The 12256-nt window shown below is 51.3% G+C and overlaps 2 protein-coding genes across 7 annotated transcripts; one reads left to right on the top strand and one right to left on the bottom strand.

Moving 5' to 3' along the window:
• Positions 1-3627: 3627 nt before the first annotated feature.
• On the bottom strand, positions 3628-6562 carry RPS16 (ribosomal protein S16). The gene is made up of 5 exons (XM_003997810.4): positions 6401-6562; positions 6163-6264; positions 4121-4217; positions 3967-4014; positions 3628-3837 (listed from the first exon to the last, which is right to left on the bottom strand). Exons 1-5 carry the CDS (start codon positions 6446-6448, stop codon positions 3692-3694), a joined length of 441 nt encoding a protein of 146 aa, XP_003997859.1. The 5' UTR covers positions 6449-6562; the 3' UTR covers positions 3628-3691.
• Positions 6561-11876, top strand: LOC123382215. Of its 6 annotated transcripts, none has more exons than XM_045045840.1 (6): positions 6680-7735; positions 7859-8032; positions 8972-9130; positions 9254-9298; positions 10201-10328; positions 10727-11876. In XM_045045840.1, exons 1-6 carry the CDS (start codon positions 7715-7717, stop codon positions 10818-10820), a joined length of 621 nt encoding a protein of 206 aa, XP_044901775.1. In that variant the 5' UTR covers positions 6680-7714; the 3' UTR covers positions 10821-11876. The 6 variants fall into 6 exon arrangements, with proteins under 6 accessions (XP_044901778.1, XP_044901776.1, XP_044901775.1 ...); XM_045045839.1 differs by having other exon boundaries at positions 10201-10332; XM_045045842.1 differs by lacking the exon at positions 10201-10328.
• The last annotated feature ends 380 nt before the right edge of the window (positions 11877-12256 follow it).

The raw sequence follows: 12256 nt of genomic DNA, 5'->3' as shown, positions 1-12256 counted from the left end.
GCTTGATGCCATCCAGGAAAGCCAAGTTAAGCAGCTCTGTCCCAGGCGGACGTAGAAGTCCGTTCCCTCCGCGATTTATCCAGTTCATGTGTTCTGTCCTCTCTTCTGCTCAGCTATCCCTGGGTCTATCCATCCGGTTGTCTCCCCAGCTCTCTCCTCCCGTCTGCCTGTCCATCTCCCAATCCATACAGCATGCTTTATTTAACCGTCTCTATCCTATTCATCCATCATCACCCTACCCCTACCCCATCTAGTATCCTTTCTAACACCAATCCATTCCTCCATTATCCCACCTGTTTTCTCCAACCAGCCCTCTCCATCCACCTGTCCCTTCACAGTGTCACCTCCAGCCGCTCCTACGTCTCATTCACCCAACCATCTAATCCAGCAGGGCAACCATCCAACGTTCTCTATCGCCATCCCATCCCTCCTTAGATCATACTGGGTCTTGGGACTACAGAATTTCAGAGACCAGTCCATGCGGACACCAGAATGAATGTGTTTGGGATTCTGGAAGTCTGTTCCACATCTGAGTTCTCTGGACAACCACTCCCCAACGTCATGAATGTTCCAATTCTTGTGCCCACCTACACACACTGGATCTCTTCACCCCCTCGCTCTAGTTTGGGGCCTCTAGAGTGCCTCGGCGTGCCCCCACACCCCCCAAAAAAGAAATTCAGGTCAGAGACAAAGACTTTTATGTTAGAATCCTTCTGCCCCCTCCCAGCAATGGCATGCCCAGCGAGCTGCCTAAGTTAAGCAGTTTCTTTGGAATACTAGCTTTGTTCATTGAATGCTAAACCTCTTGTGCTTTTGCACATTGTCTTATTTATTTTTTCCTGGAATTCCCTACGGCTTCAGTGTCCTAGCTGAGTTCCAAGTCCTGACTTTTCCAGTTGGTGTATAACCTCCCTTGGGAGTCTGGCTTTTCTCAATTGTACGAGGACAACAGTACCTGCCTTGTAAGATCATTGGAAAGATACAGTGAGCATATCCTCATTTCCCAAATGTATCTGAGCCTGACTCATCGGGGCATTGTTCAAATTAACAGATCCCCCAATAGTCCCAACCTATGGAATCAGAACCTCCAGGGCAGGAGCCTAGGAATCGGAAGTTTTAACAATCAGCTAACAAAAAAAGTGGAAATTTATGGAGTGCTAACTGCATAGCTCAGGCATTAGTCACTTTATGTGAACTCATTCACTCTGAATCCTCATCTCTAAAAGGCACATGAGGATGGTTTCTTTAAGTTTTTATATATTTTTTTTGAGAGAGAGCAGAGGAAGTCAGTGTCCCAAGCCGGTTCCGCACTGTCAATGTGGACCCCGACGCAGGGCTCGAACCGACGAACCAGGTCATGACCTGAGCTGAGATCAAGAGTCACATGCTTAACCAAGTGAGCCGCCCGTGTGCCACAGGATGGTTTCTGATCCTCACTGTGGAGATGAGGAAACAGAGGCATAGAGAATAAGGGATTTGCTCAGTCGCATTGCTAAGGGACAGAGTTGGAACTCAGATCCACGCCACGTAGCCTGAGTCCATGCTCTGAGCTGTTGAGTGTCTATCCTGTGCCAGGCCTGGTTCAAGAAAACCCTTCCCTACCAGAACAGGGCTTGCAGCCTAGTGCACCAGGGGCTCCAGGTGATTCTTGGCGGAGTAAAGTATCCCAGAGCCTGGCTCAGTATTAGCTGCTGGCTTCTGGTATTTATTTATTGGTTACTGGGCCATACACTAGGGCCTGGGCTGAGTGGCCTGGGCCTACTGCACCGCAGCCTCGCCAGGGTCAGGACTCTGGCCCTCCCCTCCTCCACCCCCAGCTGCACATTCCCAGCTGAAGGAAAGTTCTCAGCCTGGCCTGGGCTCCCAGTGGCGCCGGAATTCCCGGTATTTGAGGAGGCGGCAGGGAGGGAGAAAGGGGCCGTCTCCTCCAAAGCCTGAAGTGGGGAAAGAGAGGCGAGCCCCCTTAGCATTTCCAGATGCAAGATGCATCCCAGCTGTGCCTCTGGCAGGGAGCCAGGAGTCTTGTAAGGGGGTCTCTGAACCCTGTAGGAAACCAGGGACACCAGGCTTGCTTAAGCCCCACCTGACCCCTGACCGCCCCCCTCCATTACTCCCACCTGCCTGCCTCCTACCTGCTTCACAGCCCCAGCTCCGACACCTCCTCAGGAACACCTTCGTTGCTCGTCCACTGTAAGCCCAGGCGTCTTTAGAGCTACCGATCAGGCTCAAAGTGCAAGGGTGGTGGCCTCCTGCCCTCTCCAGGACATTTCGGTTAATGCCATCCAAACCCGTTAACTACGGCTGCAATTTACACTTGATGAGCTGCAGTTACATGGCCACTAGGCTAATCTTCTTACCTAACATTTAGACACCAGCCTGTCAGCCACCTCACGAGGACGTCGTCAAGTATACCTAACAATGCTTAGCCTGGCGCTTGGTTGGTACCAATCAACCCCACCGTCCATCTGTAAGAAACGCTATTTGCATACGCTCCCCACACATCGGTGCCGCGTCCAGTCCAATTTTCCTCGACGGCAGCAGCGTTCTCTCATCTGCGCTGCCCAGTTTGCCAGCTGCACGTGACTACTAGATGGCGTGGGGCACGTACCGAAAAGACAACTGGTCAATACGTTTCAAGTTCCTTCTTTCATGAAAAAATTGTTAAAATTTTCCCCTCTCCATCAACGTCCAGATGCCGTACGCTGTTCTCGCCAGTACCCCCAGCAGGGGGAGCACGCGGGACCCTGCCTGGGGACAGATGGCTGAGGTGTCCAGGCTGGCTGCAAGGGCTGATGGGGCAGAGATGCCCTTCCCACCCAATGAAGCTCATTAGCTTCACTGTAAAAATGGGGAGGGAAAACCAAAAGTAACTGAATCCACGAGCAACATTTTGCTTCCTTAAACATACACCAGTGCTGTCCACAGAACTTTCGACAACGGAAATACCGTGTAGCCCAGTGGTAGCAATGGAGAGCCTACAATATGTTGGCTCTTACTACGTGGCAGGCGCAACAGATGAACAAGTCCTCAGACCCACATTCTGAGCCCAGTAAAGGCAGTTGCTGCAATGAGTGTCATCGGGACCTGCTTTCAAGAGGCCACGGGGGGCCCTTCCCCGGGAGGTAGCATTGACATCCTGATGAAGCCAGTCAGAAGGATCCCACCCCTCCCACATCTCGAGTCTACCTACCTACAGACTGGCATTAGGAAAGATCCCTTCCCAATCCAATCACGGCCCTACTAGTCGACTTCAGGCTGCACCCAAGTTTCTATTAATGTTTACTGATCTTACACATTTCCCCCGCTACTCCCTGACACGCCACCACAATAGCAGCAAAAGGACTAAAAAAAACAACTCATGAGGACACCCCACACAACCAATGGCCTAGAACCACCCCGCCTCCACGGTGCCCGCACGCTGGACTCTACTACAAGCGCGGGGAGACTGGGTCTCAAGCTTGGCGCCCCCCCCCCCCCCCGCCGCCTCCCCACCCACCCACACTAACCCAGGCGTGGTGTCTTCTGAAAACACTGGAAAGCCTTACAATCCAGACCGGCAGTGAGCCGGGCTGTTTCTCGCATTTCTTTTAGTCAAAGACCCACCACAAAACGACCACAGCACAGTCCTTGAAACCTGAAGTCCCGTGACAATTGTTTATTATAAAGGTGAACCCTAATCCTCACAATTGGTTTATCGGTAGGATTTCTGGTAACGAGCACGGGCACCAGGACCACCAAACTTTTTGGATTCGCAGCGCCGGGGATCAGCTACCAGCAGGGTCCGGTCGTACTGGATGAGGATGTCTTTGATCTCCTTCTTGGAAGCCTCATCCACATCTGGGGATGAGAGGAGAGTGAAGATTGAGACAACCCTGGAAGCACCCTCCTGGTCTCTGGGGCTAAATGCGGGGCTGGTCCTCCACTTGCCTGCCACCCACCCGATGGGAAGGAGCCATTCTTACTCACATTTCTGGTAATAGGCCACCAGGGCTTTGGAGATGGACTGGCGAATTGCTGTGAACAAGACACACAAAAGGACGTATCAGCTTTGGGAAGCCCCGAGAGTAGGGCTTTGCTCTCAGAGCCACCTCCCACCGTATGCCCCGTTCCGGCGACTCACCATAAATCTGGGCTACGTGACCGCCACCCTTCACTCGGACTCGGATGTCCACCCCAGCAAACCGCTCTTTGCCCAGAAGCAGAACAGGTTCCAGTAGCTGGAGGAACAAGGGACATGACAGGATTTTAGATCACAGGCTGGGCAGCTGAGCCACCGCACCGAGCACCCTACTTCTCTCCAAGTAGCTTCTGCCATCGCTGACCTCTCTGCACGGCTAGGAGAGCAGGGACGATTTGAAGACAGATGACAGACTGCTGAAGGGAACCCGAGCTGGGCCCTCCCATCTGTGTCCCTCTGGGCCTCAGAGTCCCCATCTCCAGGACCAGTTCTGGCACTTTAGCTCAACAAGGAAAACCCCTACAGCCACCATACCTGCCTGGAACAGTGAAAAACCACTCCTGGGCCATGTCAGGTGCTTTCTCTGGATTTCCCTCCCTTGGGCTCTCCACCCAGCCCTTTGAGCCTCACATTTCCAAATTACAACTACACTACCTGTGTGCCCTGCTCTCCCCTTACCAGCTCTACACCTTTTGCACGTGCCCGGAAGCTTTTATTTTATCTATACTTTAGGTCTTAGCTCTCAGCTCACAGATTCCCATCTCCACCCCCCCCCCCCCCCCCCCCCCCCCCCCCCGCCCAATGAAGCCTGTACTTATCCTCCCACCCAGGTTCGAGCCAGATGCCTTCTCTGGGCTCCCCCATCCTAGCCCTGACTACCCGGGAGCAGGGTCTGATAGTGGGACCAGTCTGCCTCCTCCACTAGACTCAGAGCTTTGTAAGGGCAGGGCCTGGGGTCACCTGGGTCACTGCTGGGTCCCCAACACCCAACACCGGTTACATAACAAAACCTTCATAAAACTGACAATCAGGAAGAGTAAACCACAGCACTTGGTATCTGCTACACAGAAAGATCTCAGACACTGTCATATGACATTCTAACTAAGCCTGGAACACATATTATTCTTCACGTTTAAAAGTGACACTCTTATCACTACGTTGTACACCAGAAACATATCATTGCGTGTCAACTACACTAAAATTTAAAAAATTAAATTAGAAGGTGCCTGAGTGGCTCAGTCGGTTGTGTCAGACTTTGGCTCAGGTCATGATCTCACAGTTCCTGAGTTTGAGTCCCACATCGTGCTCTCTCCTGTCAGGGCAGAGCCTGCTTCAGATCTTCTGTCCCCCTCTCTGCCCCTCCCCCGCTTGCACTCTCAAAAATAAATAAAACGTCAAAAAAAATTAAAATTAAAATTAAACACAAAGCAACAAAATTTAAAGAAGAAACAAATGCATTCTCATACATGCCAAGAACTTTACCCCCGGACAATCTAACTTACCCTCACAACAACCCTTCAAGAGAGAAATGATCCCCATTTTATGGATGACCCAAGGGGAAAAAAAAAAAAAAAAACCGAGGTTACATGCCTCAAATTAACAACACAGGTAAGAGAGGCAAAAAACAGACTCCACTCATTCCATTCTGAGCTGAAAAAACCGAGGCCAAAACAGAAACAAGCAGGCAAGGAACCCCTTTCACAGCAAAGCACAACAAACAGAAATTCTGGTCCTGTTCTCCCAATGCTTTTTAAGCATCTACGATGTCCAAACCCTACCTTTAGGCCGTATCTTTTAACAAATTAATTCCTGTTCTCGAAAAACGTATACACACTCTATCAGTTAAAACAAACGTTAGACTGTATACAGAATACACGACCCATCAACTTGCCACACAAACTCCTCTTGCCACTGGGTCCCCAACTGTCACTGAGCTTCCATATCCCACTTTTGAAACCATCCTCTTAATCTGCAACATCCACGTTTTCACTCTCAACTCAAGCTTTTAGCACCGTATCTGAAACCTCCGAAAACAGCTCCATCTCCAAATGCCCCATTTTCTCTGCCCCCAACTCCCCCTTCTATACAACCCGTTGTTGATACCAGATCCCTCAGCCTCCCAAGATCACTTCCAGAAATCCACTTAAATATCTCTCTCCAGAGCCCCCCTACTCAACCCAAACGCCCACCCTCAATCCCAGCACCTTGTATTGCAGCGTGCGCGGCTCGATCATCTCCAAGGGCCGTCCATTCACCTTGATGAGGCCGTTGCCCCGTTTGCAATGCGCCACGGCTGTAGCCGTCTTCTGTGGAAAGCGAGGGAGAAACAGCGGAACCACGTGAGCTTCGGCCCCCGGCTCCCATGTGGACCCCAGAACCCTGCCCACAGGCCTCTGCAGACCCCGGCCTCCCTCCGCCCCTCCCATCGGGCGCCCGGCCCACCTTGCGGCCGAAGACCTGCACAGACTGCAAAGGACCCTTGGACGGCATGGCTGCAAACGTAGACAAGAGATCCTCACCGCGCGGCGCCGCAACCGGAAAAGGAAAGTGCGGGGCCACCCCGGCCGCTTTTCAGGGTCTGCGCAGGCGCTTTGGGTGCTGCGTCGCGACGGGAGAGAGCTTTACGGCTCCTATTGTAGCCAGGGGCGGGACTTCGGATTCGCGGCGGGAAGGTGGGCCCCCGAGCGGAGGAGGAGGGCCCGTGAGTGGAAGGGGCGGGGCCTGAAATGTGCCGGGTGCGGTCGCGGAAGTAGAGCGAGGACAGGCTGTTCTTCCTATTCTCGGTCCTCATTGGTAGCGGCCGATTCATTTGCATTTCGGCTCTTTAATACTCTCCCTCCACTTCTTCCACCCAAAATGTCGCTTTTCACCCTCTGGAAAGGGCCCTTCTTAGCCCCCCATGTCTAGCAATCATCCTCCCCTGTACACTCCACCCTGCCCTCTAGACACTCTTCTCCCCAAATCCTCCTCCATCGGAATCTCACCTACGGAACCCACAGCAGGAAATCAGCCAGGATTCCCAGATTCAGGATTCAGAACCCACCTCCTTCGAGAATTCTCTCCCAGAATGTTTTTAATCCTTTTAGAGCCCTTCCCCCAGAATCTACCTTTCACCAGAATTTCCTTCCGTTTTAAGTTTCCGCCTCCCCCCCCCCAGAACTCTCCTCTTCAGAGCCCTCAACCAGACCCCCCCCTCTTTCTCTGAATCTTCCTCCACTCAAGGGCCCCAGAATCTCCCACTGCCCGCAGTCCACTTTTCCCAGAACGTCCCCGCCAGAATCTCCTTTCACAAGTTTTCTCTCCCTTTCAGACCCCCCTCCTTCAGAATCTACCTTTCCTAAGAATTCCGTTTCCTTCAGCGCGTCCTCTAACCAGCAACTGCCTCCCCTGGAATTTCCCTCTCCCAGAATTCTCCACTTCTTAGAGACCCTCCCTCCAGATTCCGCCTCTTCAAGGTCTCTACCCTAAAATCCCTCTTTCTCTGGGGTCCTTCAAATCATCTCTTCACTCCCCCAAATCACCCAACTCTCCAGGCTCCTTCCCCATAGTATTCTCCATCCCCAGTCCCCCCAATCCCATCTGAGGAATCTCAGGATTGGGTTCCCCTTGGCTCCCCCCCTCCACACACAGGATACTCCTTTCCCAGTCAAAAGGGTTCTTTATCAGGGCTGCAGAGGGCCCACAGTTTCTAAAGTTTCCCTGGCAGCAGAATCCGAGGTTCAAGGTTCAAAGGGTCGCTTACCTGGTGCCTGGAAAATGGAGACAGGGTGGAGATTGGTAGGTGGGTCTGTGGCAGGAGGGAGGATCCTCCAGCCCAGAGTCCAGCTCCAAAAGGCTGGGAGAGGGGAGAGGTGAAGGAAGGGAGCATCCAGAGGCTGACCTGGGAGGACACACACGCAGATACACAGCACAAGAGAGGGACGGACACACATGAAGGAGAAAGACAAAGAAGGGGCCGATAGAGAAGAGGAGAAAGAAGGTAGACAGAAGATCAATTACAGATGGACCCAGAAAACACAAGTGACGGCGATTCGGAGGCAGAGAGACCAGCCCTCAGAGAAAGAAGACAGACAGGTACAGACAAGCATGGAGATTTCAAGATGTTTGAAATACAGAAATACAGTACTTGATACAGAAATAGAAGTAGAGGGGCACTGGGTGGCTCAGTTGGTTGAGTGTCTGACTGCAGCTCAGGTCATGATCTCACGGTTCCTGCGTTCGAGCCCTCCATCAGGCTTGTGGCTGTCAGCACAGAACCCGCTTCAGGTTCTCTGTCCCCCTCTCTTTCTCTCTGCCCCTCCCCCTCTCATTCTCTCTCCTCTCTCTCCCAAAAATGAATAAACATTTATTGAAAAAAGAAAAAAGAACTAGAAGTAGAAAAGAGAGCAAGGACTCCCCCCCCAAATATACACCTGCAAATATGTCTAAAGCCTAGCATAGGTGTTTCCCACTGAGAAGATAGGCCACAGGATTCACACGCACTCACATGCTGTACTGCCTGATAGATCTCTTGGGGCGGTGGGGAGGGTGGGGACGGGACTTCCCAACCCTCCAATCTCTCTAGCCTGATCCTCTCACCCTTGCTCAGTCTTATATCTTCCTGTGGGGAGTGGGGGAGAGGTGTCAGGGAGGCCTGTGACCTGGGGCCTACTCTAGGGTCACCATCTTCCCTGGCCTCTTGAAGAACATTCCCTGAGTATCTGTGGGTTGAGTGGAGATGGACAGGAAGGGGACAGGACACTTCAGTCTTCCAGCTTGCTTTATCTCTCTGTACTTCTTTTTTTGTTGTTGCTTACTTATTTTGAGAGAGACTGCCTGTGCGCACGTGCGTGGTGGGGGAGGGGCAGAGGGAGAGGGAGAGAGAGAATCCCAAGCAGGTTCCGAGCTTGTCAGCGTACAAACCCAACACTGGCTCTGTTCCGTGAACTGTGAGATCATGACCTGAGCCAAAACCAAGAGCCGGACACTTAACCGACAGAGCCACTCAAGTGTTCCTGTACTTCTTGCTTCCAGGACCCTGGGCTGGGACCAGAAAAGGCCTGGGGGGTGGGCAGGGTGCCCATGTGGCCTCTCTGGACCATCCTTCTGCTGGTACGGCCCTTGGGAGGCCTAGGATCACCCCTCTGCCCTCGGGAGCCTTTCTACTTCCTTGTTGCCATCATGAAGATGCTGGTGAGGAAGATGGAGGGGAGAGCCAGCAGACAGGCAGGGAGGCGGTAGGGTGTGGGGCACGTTCGAGGAAAGGTCAGGCTCTCCCTTCCAAGATCTGATTCTGTTCCCTGCCCCCAATTGTAGGGAAACAAAAATGATGGCACTCTCTACACCCCTGATGATCTCTCGGTGAGTATTTCATTAGCTTTTTACTTGGAGTTGGAAATTTAGGGAAATTCCACTAGGCTGAGAACACATGTATGTTTGGGGCAGGAGGCAGCAGGCTGGTGTTCTGGCTGTCCAGCTGCTGACCCAGCTCCCAGCCATCACAAATACATTTCGTTCGCTGCTGTCTCCCACGCCAAGAACAGCATCTGGCACCTAACAACAGATACTGATGATGATAGCGACATTTTTAATAGTGCTCACCCTGCCAGGTACTGGTCTAAACGCTTTAACTATATTAGCTTACTTAGTCTTCACACTGACCCTATGAGGTAGATAGGGCCACCGTGTATGGATGTGAAGGATGGACGCTGCACAAGAATCCCACAGCAAGGTCAGCATCCACATCCTGGATATTTTTGTCAATTTCCGGTAGATGGCAATGAAATATCTTGTTCCGACAAAATCAGCACTTGGAAGTGTTTTAAGGAGTACTGTTTTATTTTTTAAAAGTTTATTGTTTTTAATTTTTTTTAACGTTTATTCTTTCTTGAGAGAGGGGCAGAGAAAGAGAAACACAGAATCTGAAGCAGGCTCCAGGCTCTGAGCAGTCAGCATAGAGCCTAAGGCGGGGCTCGAACTCACGGACCACAAGGTCATGGACCTGAGCCGAAGTTGAATGCTTAACCGACTGAGCCACCCATGCGCCCCAAGAAGTGTCATTTTCTAACTTACACAGGCACAGACAGTATAGGCTAGCATCATCCCTGAAGATAGGGATTATTCAGAGTTCTGTTTTACAGATGAGGAAACTGAGGCCCAAAGAGGTGAAGGGGCTTATGCCAGGACATAATTCAGAAACCCTAGGTTTGGGGATTTGGGATCAGACCCTTGCCCAGAGACACCAAGTCACTCTGTCCCCACAGGTTTGTCCTGCTGAGACTCTGGGATGCTTCCGGCTGGAGCTTTCTGTGATCCAGTTCGAAGAGGGCCGATCCATGGGGATTGCTGTGTTCCGGCTACAGCGTTTGCTGGATGCATTGGGGTCCCGGCTGTGGGTGACCGGCCAGGGTCCTTGTCCACCCTGTGAAGGACATCCCCAGAGACCCGTGCCCCTCTTTCTGGCCAAGCTCTTGGAGTTATTACAGGGGGCTTGTGCTAGGCACCTGCCCTCAGCATGAGCCTGGGAGGACACAGACTCCCTAGTACTGCTGGAGGGCCCGGGAGGTGTGAGACAGAGGGCACTTGGTCTCCAGTCCCAGCTGCCAATCCAAAGCCTTCTCCTTCTGGGCCAGAGGCCCCCATCTGGAGCCCATGGAACCAAGGGGAAGAGAGAAGGAGGAAAATCTGAAGCCTGAAGTCTCTGACCTACAGGGGTAGGGGGTGAGGTAAATTGGCCCCCACCTGCCCCTCTTCTCCATCTGAGGTACTCCCTCCTCTCTCCTCTTTCAGGAAGGGACAAAGCATTGCACAGGTGTCTTCCAACCTCACCCCACCCCTACAGGACAGGGAGAGTCTTGTGCCTCATGTCCGTGGCTGCAAATAATTACCATCTGGAGAGCTTTCGGGTGACACTGATGGCTAGGCTAGATGTTGATAATTGGTCTCTGGTGCATCCTGAACAGCTATAGTTTGAAAATCAACTTTATTGAAAATACAACTTTATTGATGTGTAATTTGTATACAGTAAAAAGCATACGTTTTAAACGTGCATTTCAATGAGTTCTGACAAATATATACACACAGCCACATTTCCATCACCCCAAAGCATCATCCTTTATGCCCCTTCCCAGTCTTCACGTCCAGTCGTAGACATCCATTAATCTGCTTCCTGTCTGTATAGAATTAGCTTTGCCTCCTCTAGAGATTCATATGAACGGAATCATACTATACATATTCTAGTGTCTGGCTTCTTTCACTCAGCATGATGTTTTTGAGATTCACTCACGTGCATATCAGCAGTTTGTTACTATTCCATGGTATGAATGCACCCGAATTGGTTTATCCATTCTCCTCATGGTGGACATTGGGTTGTTTCCACTTTGGGGCTATCGCACATCTCTCTTCTATCTTCTTACATATTCTTACATAGTGGTAGGGTTGAGAACCACTGAGACACCAAGGAAGAACCTTCTACGAGGAGAAAATTACTGCTCCCTCACTTTCCTGGAGTAAATAGCTTTCTGCAGCAGTGTCAATAGGCATTTTACATGTGGGATCCTATTTTAAAGAGCTGGTGTTTAAAAGAATCAAACTTGGGGGCACCTGGGTGGCTCAGTCAGTTGCATGTCCAACTGTTGATCTCAGGATCACGAGTTCAAGCCCTGCATTGGGCTCCACTAGACGCATGAAGCCTAATTATTAAATATGTATAAACATGTGGGGACCAAGCTCATAGAAGGGAAAACATTTTCATAGAATGACCAGCCCCTCCCCAGTCTGTCTTGGGTTCAGGCTGAGATTGTTGGATCAAGGAGTGTGTGCTCACACAGACACACCTGTGGTGTATTCATTCCCTGATAGTGTCTTGTGAGCCCACTGTTGGCCTGACCACACCATCTTACTCTGTAACCAGGTGCATATTAAATTTCTGTAAACTGAATCCAGGTGTCTCAATGCTTATGCAAGAAATTTTAGCAATGTGTTTTAAAAGTTTCTGATTTGGGGGGGGGGGGCGCGGTGCCTGGGTGGCTCAGTCGGTTGAGCGTCCAACTTTGGCTCAGGTCATGATCTCCTGGTCGGTGAGTTCGAGCCCTGCATCCGGCTCTGTGCTAACAGCTCAGAGCGTGGAGCCTGCTTCACATTTTGTGTCTCCCTCTCCCTCCCCGACTCATGCTCGCGCGCGCGCTCTCTCTGTCAAAAATAAAAACACTTTTTAAAAAGTTTCTCATTTTTTCCCTCTTCATCGAGTGAATTTTTCTTATCCTTATCTCATCATGCCTGGTCCTCTTTGTCATCTGTCTGACAAATAATTACTAATAT

The sequence above is a fragment of the Felis catus genome, chromosome E2 (genome assembly GCF_018350175.1).
Source record: "Felis catus isolate Fca126 chromosome E2, F.catus_Fca126_mat1.0, whole genome shotgun sequence".
Taxonomy (NCBI): Eukaryota; Metazoa; Chordata; class Mammalia; order Carnivora; family Felidae; genus Felis; species Felis catus.
This window is presented reverse-complemented; position numbering and strand designations above follow the sequence as displayed.

Bases quoted from the DNA above. Each gene is read 5' to 3' on its own strand.
- RPS16 (XM_003997810.4), bottom strand. From the start codon at position 6,448: ATGCCGTCCAAGGGTCCTTTGCAGTCTGTGCAGGTCTTCGGCCGCAAG. The intron at 6,265-6,400 runs GTGGGCCGGGCG...CGCTTTCCACAG, and splicing joins TGCAGGTCTTCGGCCGCAAG to AAGACGGCTACAGCCGTGGC. The intron at 3,838-3,966 runs GTGAGTAAGAAT...TCTCATCCCCAG, and splicing joins GGTGGCCTATTACCAGAAAT to ATGTGGATGAGGCTTCCAAG.
- LOC123382215 (XM_045045838.1), top strand. From the start codon at position 7,715: ATGGAGACAGGGTGGAGATTG. The intron at 7,736-7,858 runs GTAGGTGGGTCT...ACACACACGCAG, and splicing joins TGGAGACAGGGTGGAGATTG to ATACACAGCACAAGAGAGGG. The intron at 8,033-8,971 runs GTACAGACAAGC...TCTTGCTTCCAG, and splicing joins CAGAGAAAGAAGACAGACAG to GACCCTGGGCTGGGACCAGA.